This window comes from Crocodylus porosus, unplaced genomic scaffold (genome assembly GCF_001723895.1).
Source record: "Crocodylus porosus isolate Cpor-Errol unplaced genomic scaffold, CroPor_comp1, whole genome shotgun sequence".
Taxonomy (NCBI): Eukaryota; Metazoa; Chordata; order Crocodylia; family Crocodylidae; genus Crocodylus; species Crocodylus porosus.
Window position 1 is genome coordinate 18035679 of NW_017728910.1, and position 18128 is coordinate 18053806.

Consider the following 18128-nt stretch of genomic DNA (forward strand, 5'->3'; position numbering starts at 1 on the left):
TTTTTTTTTTTTAGACACAGTACTTACACACAAAAGACTAAAAGTGATAAATTGCACTTGGAAGAAAGAGATATCTTGGAGAAAACCCATATAGGAACTGATTATTTAGTTCTACACATACTCTATGTGGCACTGGGTATGTCTACATGGGCATTAATGCACATTATATCTAGTACTGAGGTACTAGGAAAATGCACATTAGCTTCTCTTCACACGTATTAACTAAAGAGCATGGATTTTAGTGATGTTTAATGTACATTAGTCTATTTTAATGTGCATTAACTAAAGAGCATGTATTTAGTGATGCTTTAATATGCATTAAAATAAGCTAATGCACACTAAAGTGCACTTGTAGATGGGTGTAGATATTTCTTTTTCACAGACTCACAGAAGTTTAGGGCTGGAAGGGACCTCATGAGATCATTGGGTCCAGCCCCCTGACCATGACTGAACAATTCTGCTGTAACTTTAGGGATATGTGACAATGTGATTATTAAATTGGTCCAGTCCTCCAACAGGAATATTTGTCTCTTAAAATCATGCTAAAACCCCCCAAAGAGTCAGTGTATAAGTTCACAGGGTATGACTCTGTGGATGGAAACCTTGACAAAAAGAGATATGCAAGGACTACCTGTGTCTCAGAAAATGAACGAGATAATTTCATTAAGCTAATGGTGGGCATATTACAGTTCCACCAATAAACCTAGAGGTGGCAGTGTACAATAATTGTTCAAATAAAATACTATCCCAAACTGACATTACCTTTAGAGTCATGTCATCAGAACAGGATGCCAGAAGATTACCAGTGGGATCCCATTTGATTGCATTTACTTCATTCTAAAAGTGAACAATGAGAAAAAAGTTGAAGTCTTCATTTGCATTATGAATGACAGCTTTCAAAAAGATCAAGTTGGATAGTAAATACATATACTTGTATAATCAATTAATATTCTAAAATGTAATCCTCAACCCCCACCTTCAGTTGACCAGCTGTACCAACACTTATTACCTTTTAATCACATTTTCCTATGGCACCATATTGCTTTCTCCTGCATAATGGTTACTGCATCCACCAATCTCACCAAAAACTCACTTAGGCTTAATAAGCACGTGACACCCAGCTATGTGCACTAGGACTGATGCTTACTGCTGTAACATAAAAGCCCACCTCAGCTGCTCGCTGCAGACATCTACTGCCTCTCACCAAGGATCATCTATTATATGTGTACAATGCTTAGTAGGGTCTTAATTCCTAATTAAAATTACTACCAATACAATCAGACAGCAAATCCAAACTTTGCAATCTGTTTCAGTACTTACTGTATGACCCTGGAAGGTTTTGATAGGCCTATCTTGTCCTAATTTACAGACATGAATACACATATCTGTGCTGCAAGAGGCAAATGTGTTGTTACTCTGCCAGTCAACATCTAATGCTGGTGCTAAAAAAAGGGAAAATGAGAGATAGTTAAGCAATAGATATATATTACAACATATATCATGATGTTTTGGAAGGGTTGATTTGTGAGTTTTCTGTGTATCACTTTGTAAACAGGAACAAATGCCAAAAGGGAGTGACTTAATTTTATGATGGCATTCAATGGAATTTGAACATTTCAAGAGCAGCTTCAGAGCCGACAGATAAAAATAAGTTTAACAAGAAAGAATCAAAACTAGAAACATTTTTTAAATAAAACAATTATGTGAAAGTCGAGGGAATGAGATACAAGTCTGTTGTAAACACAACCCCTGGGGGGCACTGGGAGTATTTAGTAGTGACCTCACTGGTTGTTTTCTGCCTATGTGAATGTGGGATGCTTATGCTGACCTTAAAATGGTTTTTATATTTTTGATAACCATAAATAAACTAAAAATAGAAAACACAAGTTTTCTATTTTCTGTTTTCTAATTCTTAACTTTGGTTAAGTTTTTTAAGAGACATACACATCAAAGCTAGAAGTTTTCATCGATTCTTGATCTAGGAAGGAAGACCTACTCCATGTCTCCAGATACAGCAAAGAGGGCTAATATATACAGAGCATATTGCAGTTAGTCTGTAAACCGTGTGGTTAAAATAAAAAGTTAGAAACAAACCTTAAATATCACAGAACTTGTTTCACTTCAACTTTTCTTCTACTTTAGATCATTCTGAACAGTCATCTCTAAAATAATACGTACCAGAATGGAAAGGAAACTGCTGTTTGGCTTCTCCAGTATGTGCGTCCCAAATTATTGTGGTCTGAATAAACAAACAACAAACTTGTAAAATTGTCGTTCAGAGATTTTTTTTCCATCATTAACTTTATTAGGTCACCTAATCCCAGCTTCCCACTGGCTGAGCCTTTTCCCTATCACACAGTTCTATTGCCACAAAGTTCAGTTTTGTATAACCCAAGCAAAGACCACCTCGTCACTATCTTCCTCGCAGCATCTTTTACTTTTTTGTTAACTTCCTTTCACTACTCCTAATTATACTCCTGTTGCATCCTTATTACTTTAATGTAAAAAAGACTTCATACATAAACTTGTCTAGTCATATAAATCAAACCTTTTAGCTCCCTTACCAATTCTGTTGACAACTTTTGGACTGTTAGCTAGTACCTCTAGCATCTTTCTGATGAACAAAGTATTTCAGTATAAAATATACAGATTTTAAAAAGAATGCTATTGTTTATTATAAGCCTCATCTTATCCCACAGAAGTCAAGGGGAATTTTGCCACTGAACTCAATTGGAATGAGAACAGACTTTCTATTTTCTTACATAAGGTAGTGTTGGAAAAGGCTCTTGACATTTATGCAAGGACATCTCCTTGCCAATGTAGGATATTTTCTTACACTTAGTTCTCGGTTACTTTGTCCAGTCTGGTTTTGAATGGCTCAAGCTAAGAAGATTTCCATCTCCTCTGGCACATTTTTTTAGTATAGTATAATTGAGCTTACTGTTTCCTTTGGAGTTTGTGTTTACCTTTGCAGCCTGCCTCTGGGTTATAAATCCTGATGAGCCTAAACAATACTTTTCAGTCCTCTATTCTTCACTACTTCCTGTCCTCACTACCATCTGCAAAACCTCCTGATGCCACAGCAGCTTTGAATTTAATGACTATATTGTTTATTATTCTTTTTTTTTTTAAAGATGTGAAATAAAACCTGGCTTAACAATGACCCTCTTGGCATTGCACTGGCCAGTACCCCCAATGATAGTTGGTGGGGCCTCTCATTCTCTGCCTACCCATTAAACCCATTTTCAGGCTCTTCAAAAGGTTCAGGGTCCAAAATAAAATGAATCCTTTTTCCAAAGATGAATTATCTAAATTCTAGATAAGAATGATCTACATTCTTGATAATTTGGCTGTAAACTGTGGTAATGCCATTGACTTCAATGGAGTTATTTCTTACATACATTGATGTCCCTGAGAAGAGAGTCAGAATCCACTGCATTTATACCACTGAAGTCATCAGTCATCCACTAAATTTGAAACTATAAAATACGATTAAATTTGTCTAATGTGACAGGTTCTTTATAAACCCATATTTGTTTTCTTATTTCTTATTTGGTATTAAACTTCCTACGGCTTTACTCTTAAATGCTCATAAAAAGTTTTGTTTAGTCTCAATTATTCTATAATTTAATTAACCAAAGGTTCTCACCTTGTCCACTCCTGCACTTAATATGAAGTTTCCTTTCTTGTTCCATTTTAATGCAAATATAGGACCTTTATGTTGCCCTAAGGTGCTGGCAAGGTTACCTGAAAATTTACATTGAAACGATTATGTTGAAGAAATGAAAAAACACGTTGCGAGCCACTAAGCAGGAAAATCTAACAGAACTGGACAGCATTTCACTTACCATCTTTAGTCCATATCCTTGCAAACCCGTCATATGACCCAGTTGCTAGAAGTGTACCTTCACTCTGCCAGGAAAAAAAAAAAAATGGGTTGGCATATTATATAACTTAAAACTAACAGGCACACTCACAGTTCAACCAGAAAACATTTTGTATCAGGTTTATTTCACAGACTGGACTCTAAGAAATGCACGTGGCAAAATCAGTCTGACATAACACTAATGTAGAAGTACTTTGTCAGAAGCAACACCAGATACAATGCCTTGCGACAAGCGCAGTTTTCTCCAAGTACTTGCAGCACTTTCTGCTTACATTCCAATCCAAAGATGTCACATCTTTGTTGCTTGGTACATCTTGCCCTCCTTCTCGTATACAGTGTCGGAGTACCAGCTGCGTAGAGCCACTGGTGCTGTTTTCACTAAGGTTCCATATCCGTGCTGTCGAATCTCCAGAACTGCAAAACAAGCATAACATCAAATTAAAAAAAAAAAAGATTAAGAACAATCTTGACAATTAGGATGTTTTCAAATTGGAAGCCTGACATATTGCACCCAAATCCTCTGGCAGCTGTATGCTGTCAACCCCACGTACCCTGTGGAGAATTCTATTTTCCCCGGGGCCCAAATATTCAATGTCCAGAAAGTACAGGACAGTGGCACAGGATATTGTGGTTATAAGGCATACAGCGCTGTGGTGAGCACCCATTTGATGTTCTCTCCAAAAAACATACCCTGAGGCCAGAAGGTCACTAACAGGGTTCCAGGCACAGATGAATACTTCAGATTCATGACCACGCAGCACCACTGCTTTGTTTGGAGGGATTTCAACATCTCCATCCACTTCCATCATATCCGTGTGATTATCTGCATTATGGGAAACAACAGTGGAAAGAATACGCATGTTTATACCTTGGGGTAACAGGTTTGCGGGATGAATTTTAACTGTTAAGCAAATTCTAGAGGAGTCAAGTCACATGATTCATGCTAAGATTTGCAAAAGCAACAGTGATTTTTGTCACAGCATTTTCAGGTACCCAATGATTTAAAACAGAGTTAGATTTTCAACAGGTGCCAAGAACCCTCCTTCTAAACCTTAGGGCTCTTTAACCTGTCTCTCTGTGGATACCCACAAACTGAGGTTAATCTACTTGTGAAAAATCTCTAAAAACTGAATTAACAAAGTATATCCTCCCTACTGGCCAGGCACTATGCGAAAAATCTTTTTATGACTTTGAAAAAACATACTTCTAGTGTTTATGAAACATTGACACTCACATTTTAGCATTTAACTAGGGTTAGCATTAACTGGCAAGACAACAATTCAGCCACTTCCCATCTGAAAATGATCCTAATAAATATGTGAATAATATTTTACTAAATGTGTAGGAAATTAATTGTATTATATACTCATGGGAGGGGCTTTTTTTGTTAGTCTCATACTGTGAATATGTAAGTTTTCCACATGGAAGATGTATCAAATCCACATTGTTCTGTAAAATTAGAAAGATCTTCACTGCCAAGTTCTTCCAGTCTTTTATCGATTATTTAAAATATATCCCTATGAAGAGTTTTCTTGGAGTAAATGAAGAACATCAAGAACAATAAAGAGCTCATCTGTTCCACATATAGTCATAGCAGGGCTGTTTAAACAACACCATGTCATACTTACTGCTAAATTTAGACTTTAAAGGTTTTTCGATATTATGCGGATGTACGAGACAAAAGACAAGACTATTACAGAATACCCGTCTTCAGATAGGAGTACCACACGTAAAAACACTGTTTCAATTTAAGAGAATCAATGACACAATGATTTGGTGTTGCAGCCAGCAGGGGTTGCTGGTATATTACCTTTCATACAGAACTTAGTTCGAAAACTTAAGGTCACAGCTCACAGTTAACAAGCAAACAACATTATGGATTTTTAAAATGTAAACCCTAAAGCATGGAAGTGATTTGTTTGAACAAAAAACCAAGAGTATGTCTCAAAGTCCATGTATTATGTGATAAATGAAAGGAGCTAATAACATCAACCATAAAACGGGGGAAATAAACCAAAAGATTTTAGTGGATAGTCATTCAAAATCCTAAACTAATCTTTACGTGGGTTTGCGCCCCCATTGTATTCCTTTTTACTATAACATTCATGAGACCGAGTGCTTCCAGAAGTAACATTCACAAAATAGCAACTGTTATATAAAAAACTCAATTTATACAACCAATTGCGACTAAGGGGCATAAACGAAACACTGCACAAACAAAATTTGCAGGCGCTTTTGTCAAGTAATCCTATCTAACACATGAAGAGAATAATGATCTTCTGTTATAAATTGGAAGAGATGCCTTTTGTGATCAAAATGATTCAACATTAAATTTACAAGTGGGGCTAGGTTCTTTTACAAATCCAAGATCTTCATGGATAAAAGGAGAGGCCATCAGAGAACCACAGATTGGCCCTGTTTCAGTACGAGTCAGGGAAGCCTATTTACACTGAAGCTGAGGACTGTGGTGGGCTGGGGAGAAGCAGTTGCTTCTGCAGGCTTTATTTCAGCTGAGCCCTGTATCAATAGCCTTCAGTAGCATAAAGAAAATAAGAATATGGCTAACAACAGTACTATTGCTAAAATTAAGGACCCCCCGCCAGATCTCCACATGTGCCACACTTACTTTTCCTTGGCTTGGTTTGTGTATCTAAAGGTGAGAAACTCTGTCAAACTATCACACGTAAACTTATTTTCTGAAAGTCTAGAGGTTACAGATACCCATGCTTATTCTTCTTACGAATGTGTTTGCTGTCTGCAGAGTAATCTACAGAGACATTAAATAGGATAAATGACAGAAGACACAGCTACTCAAAGGTGCACGTCATCATCTTCTGCCTCAACTTACTTGCTATAGTGTGTGCTCCATTCTCTTCCCCATTTGCAGTATTTTCTCCATTTTTTGCAGATCCCTGTGGGTTTGTTGCAGCTGCAGCTGCAGCAGCTGCTGCCTGCTGTTGTGCAAGTTTATCTCTGTAGGCTTGTTGTCTTGTTTGTACCACGTCAGGCATTACTGCATCTATCAGTGAGAGAGACTCTATCGGCCTACCATCAAACAAGGTACCATCCTGTTTTCGAGTGGAGGAAAAACAAACAGAAAAAACGATACCATATATTAGATGGCCTTGTTAGCAAAAATGCCTAAGAAAAACTACTCAGTCTAAAAGTTAACTGAAAAGAAGAAGATAAAAGCACAAGCACAGAAGCAAGCAATCTTCCGAATACTTCATTTTTCTGCACCGAGGGCTGAAAGTCTGCTCAAAGGTTGAAGTGATCATCATATCCATTTAGCGTACAAACCACTATGGAGACTCTGAGACCAAAAAATTTGCTAAATTGCCTAAAACGGCCAAAAAAATGTATACTACCTACGAATACAATTTCAGATACGAGGGGCTGCAACGAAATTCCAAATGCATGTTTCAAGAGCTGCGAATAGTTCCAGTTATTATATTCTACTGGACTAAACATTTCCATGAACACATTATCTGGAGAGCCACGTTTTATTTTTTTTTCTTATCATCTCTCTTTTTATACAAGAACAGTGCTAACATACTTGAAAACCACCATGAAGAAATTTATCCTGAAATGGACAAGACCCAGGCAAAAATAGTTTCTCCTACATTTGTTAGGGCTTTGCAAAGCTCTATTTTTAGAAGCTTGGAAGAATTCCTGGCGATAAATATAGGCTTCCCTCTTCTGTTCTGAACTTTGCTTCTTTTTTATGACCCTTTCCTAGAGAACAGATTTATTTTACTGGAGCCATGAATCTGAAGCTAAACCAAGTCAGAGGGACAACGGAGATGGAGAGGATACCAGAATTACTGCAAATTTTGTATCCTGGCCACAACCAAAGTGATACATATTAATGGTGGCTTTTGTAAGATGCAAACGCTAATGGACTTGATGGCAACTCAAGCAACCAGTATTTCTCCACTGCTGGAAGCACACTCATGGAACAATAACAAAGGCAGCAAGTTCCAATGATTTTGCTAGAGAGTAATAGGCCTCTGTAAAACAGGTCTGCACCTCCATCTTTCCTGTCTGGCCACATTCAAACCTTTTCCCCTTTTTGGAAAGCCATTCTTGTTCTGGGAGCCCCCTCACTTCATTACATTGATAAATCTTCTACAAGAGAGCTGTACGGCTTTCTTTCCGACACTCCACCTCTGGAAATGCGGCAGCTACTGCAGTTGGTTGAACCCAGCCTCTCTTCTCGAGCCGTTCTACTGCAACTTCTTCAAAAGTTGCCAAGATTACAATACGTGTATTTAAAGGCAGGCCATATGCTTTGAAAATCCAAAAGCAAATAAGGATCTTTACTGAAAATCCTAATGTCACTGCTTGAGAAGGGAATCACGGGTCAAAGATAAAGGGAGCCCTGGGCCTGTTAGTAACTAGGTGCTCCTGCAACGAAGGAAATTGTTCCCAATACTGAAAGGGAAGCAAAAAGAGCCTGAACAAATTCTCAGACTCCTGAACTATTCACCCAACAGAACTCCAGACTCTTTTGTGATGTGGTTGTTGTTAATCCCCAGTCTTCCAAGATGACCTTCAAAACAGAAGTTGTGAGGCTATTTTATCTTTGCTATTATTTTATTGTACTTTTCTGGATTAACTATGACATTGCATTTGAGGAAAAAACTCCACAGATCATGGATCTTTAAGTGCACCAGCACACCATGCTGCGTGGCTGCACTGGGCAGACCCCTTACACAATTATGTCACTTCGTTCTGGTTCCACCAGTGGAGTCATAGTGAACACCAGCAGTAAGGCATCTGAAGTAAAAATAAATGAACAGGACAAAAGAGTGTTAAGAAACAAATACTAGCATTAAAATGTGATGCCAGCAAGTATATAACACTTGCGTAGGACAGGTAATGAGAAAGCTACTTACCTCATTAATACTGACTTCTGCCTCTACATACTGCAGACCTTTCTGAATGATGGAAATCAAAGCAGCTGGTGGCACCAGAGCACCATTTATATTAGACTGGCTGATATGGCTCTCTATACCAAAGGTAAATGCTGAATGAGAAAACCCTAAAGACGAAGGGAAAACAATCAGTATACGGTCACTTATATACTGGCAGCACAATTTCTGAAAGCAAGATCTTCTGGTAAAAGCCAAATAAGCTACTGCAGTGGTATAGCAAATGTATAAACGACGAGATAATTATATACAACTAATATATAAACCATACACAGCCATGCAGTCAATTAGAGACCTCATATGTGTTACCTTTATTATAGTTTTAATGTGTAAACTATACAAACCTTAAACTATACAACATAACAAATGTTAATTATAATTGGTTAGCAGTTGTAACGAACATGCTTAGATAAAAAAAGAATTAATTTTTTACTCTGTTCATTTTTTTAAATACCTTCCTGACAGGGTTTTAGAGTAGGAGCAAAATAGAAGCAAACAAAGAGAAAGCATATTCCTTCAGTAAACCTGATTACAAGTTACTAGGTTATAAAATTAGCCAAACCTACTGACACACCAAAATTCACTTGTTACATTTCTGTCCTCATTGCATATGAAACAGAAGAACATCTCAATGAGTGCAGAATTAAATTAATGACAGTGCATTTTAATTGTGCGTGTTCTGGTACTTAAAACCACATTACTGCTATACACTAATTCAAAGGTGAAAAGTTTATCACATTGAAACACTGGCATGGATATCATTTATTTGATTGCCCTGAAAAGGTAAATTTCTTGTAAAGGAAAGATTTGTTTTAGACAATTAATTTTGCTCTTATGGACAATTATCCCCTTAGAACTCCTTCCTTAGAGACTACTACTGAGTTCTTGCTGCAGACAACAGGAACTACAAAATTTATATAAATAGATTAATTTCTTGAGCACTAATTCTGTGACAACAGCAATCTGGAAATGGAATAAGAATTTATAACAGCTCTCCGTAAATTCATCTGGAACATTAAAGTTTTTTTTCTGGCAGGCAGAGATGGAAAGCTTCTGCCATCCACGACTGCTTCTTGGTGCTTCTCTCTCTCAGCCTCAGGAATCTCTGAGCAGAGGGCAGATGCCACATTGGTCTTCATCAACTCTGACCAAAAATCTCACAGATGAAGCCACAAAATTCCACTCAACCCCCCAAAAGCACTCACTTTAGCCAATGACAAATCGACCTACAACTAGAACGCAACTGGTTACTGACGACTGAGTTGAAAACCGCAATTTGTTAACTACCTACTATAGCTCTATAATGTTTTTGTAACATTTTCCAGAAACAAGAGTCAGCATGACTTCACAGATGCATTAGCAGTTGATCTATTTTCATTACAAAAGTGTGGAGTCTGTCTTCGTGCCATCTCACTAAAAATAAGCTAGGATAAATACAGAAAATGATCACTTAGATCAGTGGCTCCCAACCTTTTTTTTTTTGCTGAGATGCTAAGTCCAGGCCACGACCCCCCTCCCCTGACTCACTCATGCCCAGCAGCGCCAGCAGAGCCTGGGCCAGGTGGGATCATGGGGGGCAGCGAGAGCAGTGCGGACCATGTGCCGGGTGAACCCTGCAGGCGGGGAGGGGAGCGGACCTCCCATGACCCCGATTTGGGTTGTGACTTTAGGTTGGGGGCCACTGACCTAGATCAAACGAATTCCTGTGACCTAGTCACTGATAAATAAATACATATTTTAATTTTTGAGATTTTCTCTGAAGATCAGCACAGTACTCTGCACAAGAGTCTTCTTCGGCTATCCCTCAATACAAGGTTGATGTCTGTTGGGGGGTACTGTTGGTGGGGTTTAATATGGCTGAGAAGTCCAATCCATGCTCTGCAAGTTTTTCCACAGATATGACAGGTGGTGCCTTGTGGGGCGGGAGAAAGGGGGCTACCGCTTTTGGCCGAGATGTTGTATGCTTTCCTTCCTCCTCCGCCTCTTCTTGCCTTCCTGAGGAAGGCGGTTCTTTTTGAAGTAGGCTGTAGCTTGATTTATGGTACACTGCCATTGAGATCTGTACCAGCCAGCACTTCCCAGTATGTCACCCATGTCTCACACTTGTAGAAGAGTGTGGGGATTACCACTACACCGTAGACAAGGATCTTAGTTTCCATCTGCAGATCTTGATCAGCAAAGACACAGCAAAGCAGCTTTCTGAAGGATATGCTGGCACAGCAAATCCTGTGTTTGATTTTTACATCAAAAACTGACTGACTGGGAGAAGCGGCTGCCAACGTATGGGAAATGCTTGATGTTTTCCAGGGGTTCTCCACCAGTGGTAATTTGTCTGGGAAGAGGAGGGCAGCTTGTGCTGGGGCAGGCTGATGGGGCGCCTTGGTCTTCCCAATATTAAGGGGAAGTCTTACGCAATGATAAGCACTTGAAAAAGGTCAAGAGTGGACTGTAGATCGGTCTCAGTACGCGCAAGGATATAACAGTTTTCAGCGTACTGACGGTTGATAATGCCAATCTTGAAGACTTCCGTTTTGCTATGAAGGTGCCGCAGGTTGAAAAGCTAACCATCCATTCAATACACAACCCCAATTCCAGGAAAAAGGCAGTCCTGGATGAAAATCAAAATCACAGCAAGATAGATGGAGAAAAGGGTTGGGGCGATGATGCAGCTCTGCTTGACACCAGTACAGATGGTAAATGGGTCTGTCTCTGAGCCACTGCAAAGGACTGTGGAGGTCATTCCATCATTGACTAGCCTAAGGACACTGATGAACTTCAGTAGACAACCAAACCTAGCCAGAACCTTCCATATGGTTTCATGGTTGATGGAGTCGAAGGCCTTGGTTAGGTCAATGAATGCCATAAACAGCTTCTGGTGTTGCTCTCTACACTTCTTCCGGATCTGTTGTACAACAAAAATCATGTTGGTGGTACTCCGTGATGGTCTAAAACCACACTGGGATTTTGGGAGGACATCTTCAGCGAGGGGTGGAAGCAATTCAGAAGGATGGAAGAATCTTTCCAGCAAAGGAAAGAGAGCAGCAGAAATGTTCCTTGTTTTGACTTTATCATCAAGTGTGGGGGTGTACGCACTGATGACTGCAGCATGCTGGCTGTTACTGAGCTTGAGGTGGAATGAGGTGTTTGTTTATACCGATGGGGAGTTCTGAAAGTGGACTGACAAACTTATTCTTGATGGCAAAGCCAATCCCATAAATGAGCCTCTCTTTAGGCAACACTCCTTTCCAAAACAAGGTTTTCCAAAACCTCCTCCCTCCTTTCAGCTGGCCTTCATCTGCCCAACAGGTCTCGCTTGGGGCACCAATATCAACGTCATATCTTGCAACTTCTCTAGCTACTATGACAGTTCTTCTTTCAGAGCCCTTACTGTTCAGGTATTCAATGAGAGTGCGGACATTCCCTGTGGGAAATTTCAGTACTTGATTTTGTAGGTTGAGGCTGCACGTAAAGTGGTCCCACTAGATGCGGCAACCCAGCCAGGGGGACTTGAGACAGCCTATGTTTAGAGAACCTTGTCTAGCCCATCCCCCAGTCAGGGTGAGCAGTGGAAACCCTAAAGAGGACTGCTCAGTCACGGCCATAGCTGCTAAATTGTACTTCTGTCTTGGTTAGTGCAAAACAACCATCGTATGACCGACGCCTACGTGCAGATTTGTGACTCGGAACTCCCAGAAATCACTGTTGCTGTCCCCACCGCTACTTATCTGTTGGCGCAGGACTTGGTTTATGGAAGGTATTTTTTCCCTGGCAGAGGCCTGTGAGCGACATCTTTTAATGTGGGGAAGCTGGTATGCAAGCAACAACCACACAAACTTGACAGGAGCCCTGAACCCAGTGGCAAGATTTCCAAGACAACCAGAGACCTCCATCCCACTGTGGCCCTCACCCGCCTTCACAGCTGCAAAGAGCCAGTGGGTCCCCAAGTATGCCTGTTCTGCCATTGGAGTCTTCAGGAGTTTGGGCCATGCTTAATCTGGGACCTCATTTCAGACCTGTTTGCTGGGAGAGAGCCTACAAGGACTACAAGGCTCCAGATGACATAGCTCTGAGGATCACTGGAGTACACAAGCCTATCCCCTACGACAGGGGTATCGTATCGGTCCAAGGAGAGGAGTAATCCAGTTACAAAAGAGTAAGCCAGTAGAGCTGGATGATCTCTTGCAGAGTTAGTTTCTAGCCTCCAAATCTCCCAGAAGCCATTAAACAATTCTCAGATCTAGATGATGTTTGAATAGAAAGAAGCATACATGTCTAGAGCAACTCGCAGCACTACTGCTACCAGGGTTTTGGTAGTTGCAGCAGCTCCCTATTCCTGAAGCAGACTTCTCCGTTTTCTGATGGGTTAGTGTATTATCTCATTCCCCATCATACCCTGGATGATCATTTAGCTGAGCTGCTTAAAATAACAGGAGCTTCTCTCATGGTCTAAACCAGAAAGAGAATTTACACTGAGCTTCCTGAAGGGGAGACTACTTCTTTGAGTTGCTATGTATATTATTGAGGTTATATCCAATACAGTTGAAAAGCAGACAGTAGTCACTAGTAAAGAAAGTCCTGGGTAAAAAAATTTCAAACATACGCAAGTCATATTTTCAAAACTGGTTAAGGAACCTAAATCTATCCACCTCTGAGTGAGATCCATATCAGATTAATGTCTAATATATTTAAAGAATTATATTAGAATCATATACGCGCGCGCACACACACACACACACACACACAGAGCTGGTGGGGTCTCCATGGAATCTGGCCCCAGTCAACCGCCCAATGATAGTGTAGGGCTGGGGTTTCCATGGAGACCAGCCCCAGCGGTGCTGGCAGGACATGTGGCAGGGTGGGGAGCTGCTCCGGGGCCAGGCAGGGATCTTGCAGTGGTGAGAGTGTGGTCTGGAGCCAGGGCAGAGCTGTGGTCTGCATCCTGCATGCTCTGGGCAGGCACATAGGGGCAGAGGATCATGGCTCTGCCCCAGCTCCTTGCAGTGGTGACAATGTGGTCCAGAGCCAGGACAGAGCCACAAACCACTGCCCACACGCCCCTGTCTAGACCATGCAGGCTGCAGATCATGGCTCCGCTCTGGCTCTAGACCGGGGCGGGCAGTTATTTTGGGCAGAGGGCCACTTACCCAGTTTTGGCAGGCTGTCCAGGGCAGCACGGGTAGCCCTGCCCCTTGACAGGTACCACGCCCCCTGGTCACCATCTTAGGACCAATGTCCCAGGTACAGCACTGGTGGGGCCCAAAGTGGGGCACAGGCTGGCAGGGATCTGTGGAGATGGGCTGGGCTGCACCAGCAGGGAAAGGGGGGAGCTGGCTCAGTCCATAGAGCCCCTGCCAGCTGGGACCTCGCGTTCCTGCCACCCTGCTCTTGGCCCCACGGCACTGGCCCCAGAACACCAGTGAGGGCCCCGTGTTCCTGCTGGCTCCCACACCCACTCACAGCCAGTGTCCCCCAGGCCTGCAATACAGGTGGAGGGCCACTGTCTGGAGCAGGCACAGACAGCCCCATGCGGGCTGCAAGCGGCTACAGTGCAGGGTGCTGGCCATGGGCAGAGTGAGGGGCCACTTTTCCATGCACTCAGCACCAGCTTGTAATCCAGCCCCACTGCCAGCCTGGGTGCCAAGCCAGCTCCAGGCTCGCCCATCAGTGGCAGCAGCTGCGGCACCCCCACTTGCCGCACTGGGCAGTGTTGGCTGCTGCTGACTGCTCAGAGGAAACATTGACAAACACTGCCTGGTGTGGCAAGTGGGGGGCCTGCAGCTGCTGTCGCCATGCGCAGCCCCAACGGGTGAGGCTGGAGCTGGCGTGGGGCCCAGGCTGGCAGTGGGGTGAGGTTCGAAGGTGGTGCTGAGTGTGGGGTGGGGGTGGGGGGGAGGTGGGAAGTGGCCCGTCGCCCCGTGCTACAGCCACTCACAGCCCACCTGGGGCTCTGTGCTTGCTCTGGACAGCTCCACATGGGCTGTGAGCAGCTGCAGCCTGAGGCACCGGCCACGGGGCGGGGGCCTTTCCTCCATGCTGGGATGAAGCCCAGGGAAAAACTGAGTGCAGGGGAAAACGATCCCTCCCCTACCCGGTGCTTCCTGCTGCAGCCACTCGCAGCCAGCAGGGCTGCCCGGAGCAAGCACAGGCAGCCCCATGCGGGCTGTGAGCGGCTGCAGCATGGGATGCCAGCCACAGGGCAGGTGAGAGGCCGCTTTCTCCCCTGCCTGCGCTCAGTTTTTCCTCAGGCTCCTTCGCTGCCTGCGGTCCTCCCCTGCCCTTCCCCCTTACCCGAGGTTCTGGCACCGCCAGGGCAGACATGTGCTCCCAGGCCAGAAGCCCCTGTTGGGGCTTCCAACCGGGGGGGGGGCAGCTGCTGTTGTGGGAGCCCACCAGGCTTCCCTTACGTCTTACTCCCCTTGGTTCCTGTCATTTTTGACAGGAGCCAAGGGCAGATAAATATTAATTTTCTAAATTTTTTAGGGGCCCTGCGGGTGGGATAGAATGGCCTCACAGGCTGGATCCAGCCCGCGGGCTGTATTTTGCCCACCCCTGCTCTAGATTGTATTGTTACCACTGTAAGATCCCAACCTGGCCCTGGAGCAGCTCCCTGCCCTGCCAGCGCTGCTGGGGCCAGTCTCCATGGAAACCTCAGCCCTGCACTACCACAGTGCAGCTGCCGCTGGGGTCTCCATGGAAACCAGCCCCAGCCCCACAGGCAGGCAGGCACTGCTGGAAAATGGAGTCTGGCTGCCAACCAGATCCACAATTTTGCCTACCCCTGGGCTACACCCCGCTGCTGTGGTTGGTTTCTGGAAGCTTTTCAAACAGAAGACAGTAAATATCACCAACTATCTAAAGGGACATTCTATTTTTCTTGCATATATCAGAAAGCTGGGTAGACACAAGAAGACATAAAATGCTTCCATTTGAGTATAACAGGTATTAGGATTTTGCTCTACCACTAGCTTTGGGAGGCAGGGGACTTTTGCTAATCTTACACTAGTAGTTAAAACAGGTAGTTAAAATTAGGTAGTTAAAACAGACTAGAATCTCTACACAGTAAGTCCCTTGCCAGGAGTATTTTTATAGTAACCTACTTAACCACGTTTATAGTAGGTACATTATGATCTCCTTCAGTGATGCCCTTTTCCTCCAAAATGGACTAATGTCTTCTGATTCCCTGGCTACATTTTACCAAGAAACTCATCCCACAAGAGAACTATTCAGAGAACTCCAGAACAGAACTAGATAGCAAGTGGCCCCAGACCAAATGGTACAAAGTATCTTGGCTATCCAAGACATCCAAAAAAATCCTCTCCACACAAATGACATCACTGAGTTGTCTGGCACCTGAACAGTATTAAAATGACTAAAACCAGTTAAGCTGTAGGAGGCAAATTACTAGGATCAAGTGTCCTGATTTGGACACACAAACACAGAAACAATTCATATTCAGCAGATGCATCCACCTACAGATGAAATTATAAATCTAGTCTGCATTTAGCAGAGCCAGTTACAGATTAATTATTTCTTGAAAATCAAAAGAATTTAGATGGACTACTCACCTGATTCTTGCAAGTATCTATATACCAGGAAGTTAACCTCATCACTGCTTATACTCATCTTTAGTCCCACTTAAACCATGAGGTCACAGCGAAGGATATAACCCTAAAAACAAAGAAAAGTAGCGTAAGTTAGACAGGCAGGCGCTTCTTGATAGCTAGTGTAGGTTTCCAACAAACCGTTTACATAAATAGATAACCTCTCAGCAATGCTGAATAAGCTAATTTTATTTCATAATATTTATTTCACAAAAAAAGTCAGTCTGAAACATCATTCATTTCTAAAACATTTCTAAAACATCATTTATGGCAGACAACTATTAAATAAGAAGCCAGACCCTTAACTGGCTAATTTGATGAACTACATCAAGCAATGTCAGGTTTGACCTCACACTTGCAAGTAATGTAATTTGTAGCATTTTTTAAATCATTTCTTTTTCACTATTAGTATTTCTCCAAGTGGACAAGGAAAACGGAATATGTGCTTTCACAGTTGTATATGTAATCTCACTTTTACTTCCTAACTGATTTCATTTTCAGACTGTCAAGCAACATCACAATGCCGCAGTGTCTGAACAGCAAACACCGCAAGGCATTATTTGTTTATGAAAGACAGATGCTTCCCCTAAAATAAAATAAACTCATGGTCATACCATAGGCTTTGCAAAAACATATTATTTATAAAACAGAATACCAATTTCAGACCAATATTGACCTGATCATGTTCCTTTAAATCTACTTTTAATCAATAATTAAAGGATGGGGGGCATAAGCAGATACACAGATAACTGGATACGCATTTTATTTTTACTTGGTATCTGAAAAGTGACACTGGTTCTACAAGTGGTGTGTATTCATGAACAAAAAGTACATCTATTCTGACAGAAGGCCGGGCTTACTTCACTGCATGCATATACCAGTATGTAATTCAAACAAGTGCCCAAAAGAATCTTAGCTTTCATTATAAAAGGAGGCAAAGTGAGCCTTTTGCCTTTGAGAACCTGAGATAAATTACTGAAAATAATGTAGACTCTCAGTAGTAATCAGACTTTTACACAATTTGGCATTATTGACTGTCTGTATTTAGGAATTGGGACTGTGAGAGCAAAGGTGCGGCAAATCACAACTGTGGTACATTAAAAAGGCTATCAATGATGGATGAAGTTAGGAAGGCCAAAGTGCAATTGGAATTGCAGCTAGCAAGGGACGTAAAAGGGTAACGAGAAGAGTTTCTGCAAGTACGTCAGCAACAAAAGGAAGATCAGGAAAACCGTGGGTTCCCTTACTGAATGGGGGAGGCCATCTAATGACTGATGATGTGGAAAAGGCAATGCCTTTTTCACCCCAGTCTTCACAGCCAAGGGTGAGCTCCCAGATTACTGCGCTTGCCAACACAGTTTAGGGAGGAGGTGAGCAGCCAGTGGCCAAAAAACAGGTTAAAGGACTATTTAGATAGGTTGGATGTGTACAAGTCATAGTTACATAGTTTCTAGGGTCGGAAGGGACCTGAGCAGATCATCTAGTCCGACCCCCTGCCATGGCAGGAAAGAGTACCGGGGTCAAACGACCCCAGCAAGGTGTTCGTCTAGTCTCCTCTTAAAGATCCCCAGGGTAGAAGCCAGAACCACTTCTCTTGGAAGTCGGTTCCAGATCCTAGCTGCCCTGACCGTGAAGTAGCGCCTCCTGATATCTAGCCTAAATCTACCCTCTGCCAGCTTGTGACCCTTATTCCTGGTCACTCCTGGC

The 18128-nt window shown here is 42.4% G+C and overlaps 1 protein-coding gene across 2 annotated transcripts in view; it reads right to left on the reverse strand.

The window, feature by feature from the left end:
- The window catches only part of TBL1XR1 (transducin beta like 1 X-linked receptor 1), a 176688-nt gene that overhangs the window by 10870 nt on the left and 147690 nt on the right, over positions 1-18128 (reverse strand). For both annotated transcript variants that reach the window (XM_019532749.1, XM_019532748.1), the window contains 10 exons: positions 16386-16488; positions 8785-8930; positions 6735-6954; positions 4577-4709; positions 4159-4300; positions 3849-3912; positions 3650-3747; positions 2179-2239; positions 1321-1442; positions 763-837 (listed from right to left, as the gene is read on the reverse strand). In XM_019532749.1, coding sequence (XP_019388294.1) covers positions 763-837; positions 1321-1442; positions 2179-2239; positions 3650-3747; positions 3849-3912; positions 4159-4300; positions 4577-4709; positions 6735-6954; positions 8785-8930; positions 16386-16443 — 1119 coding nt within the window. In that variant the 5' untranslated portion in view covers positions 16444-16488. The remainder of the gene's footprint in view (positions 1-762; positions 838-1320; positions 1443-2178; positions 2240-3649; positions 3748-3848; positions 3913-4158; positions 4301-4576; positions 4710-6734; positions 6955-8784; positions 8931-16385; positions 16489-18128) is intronic.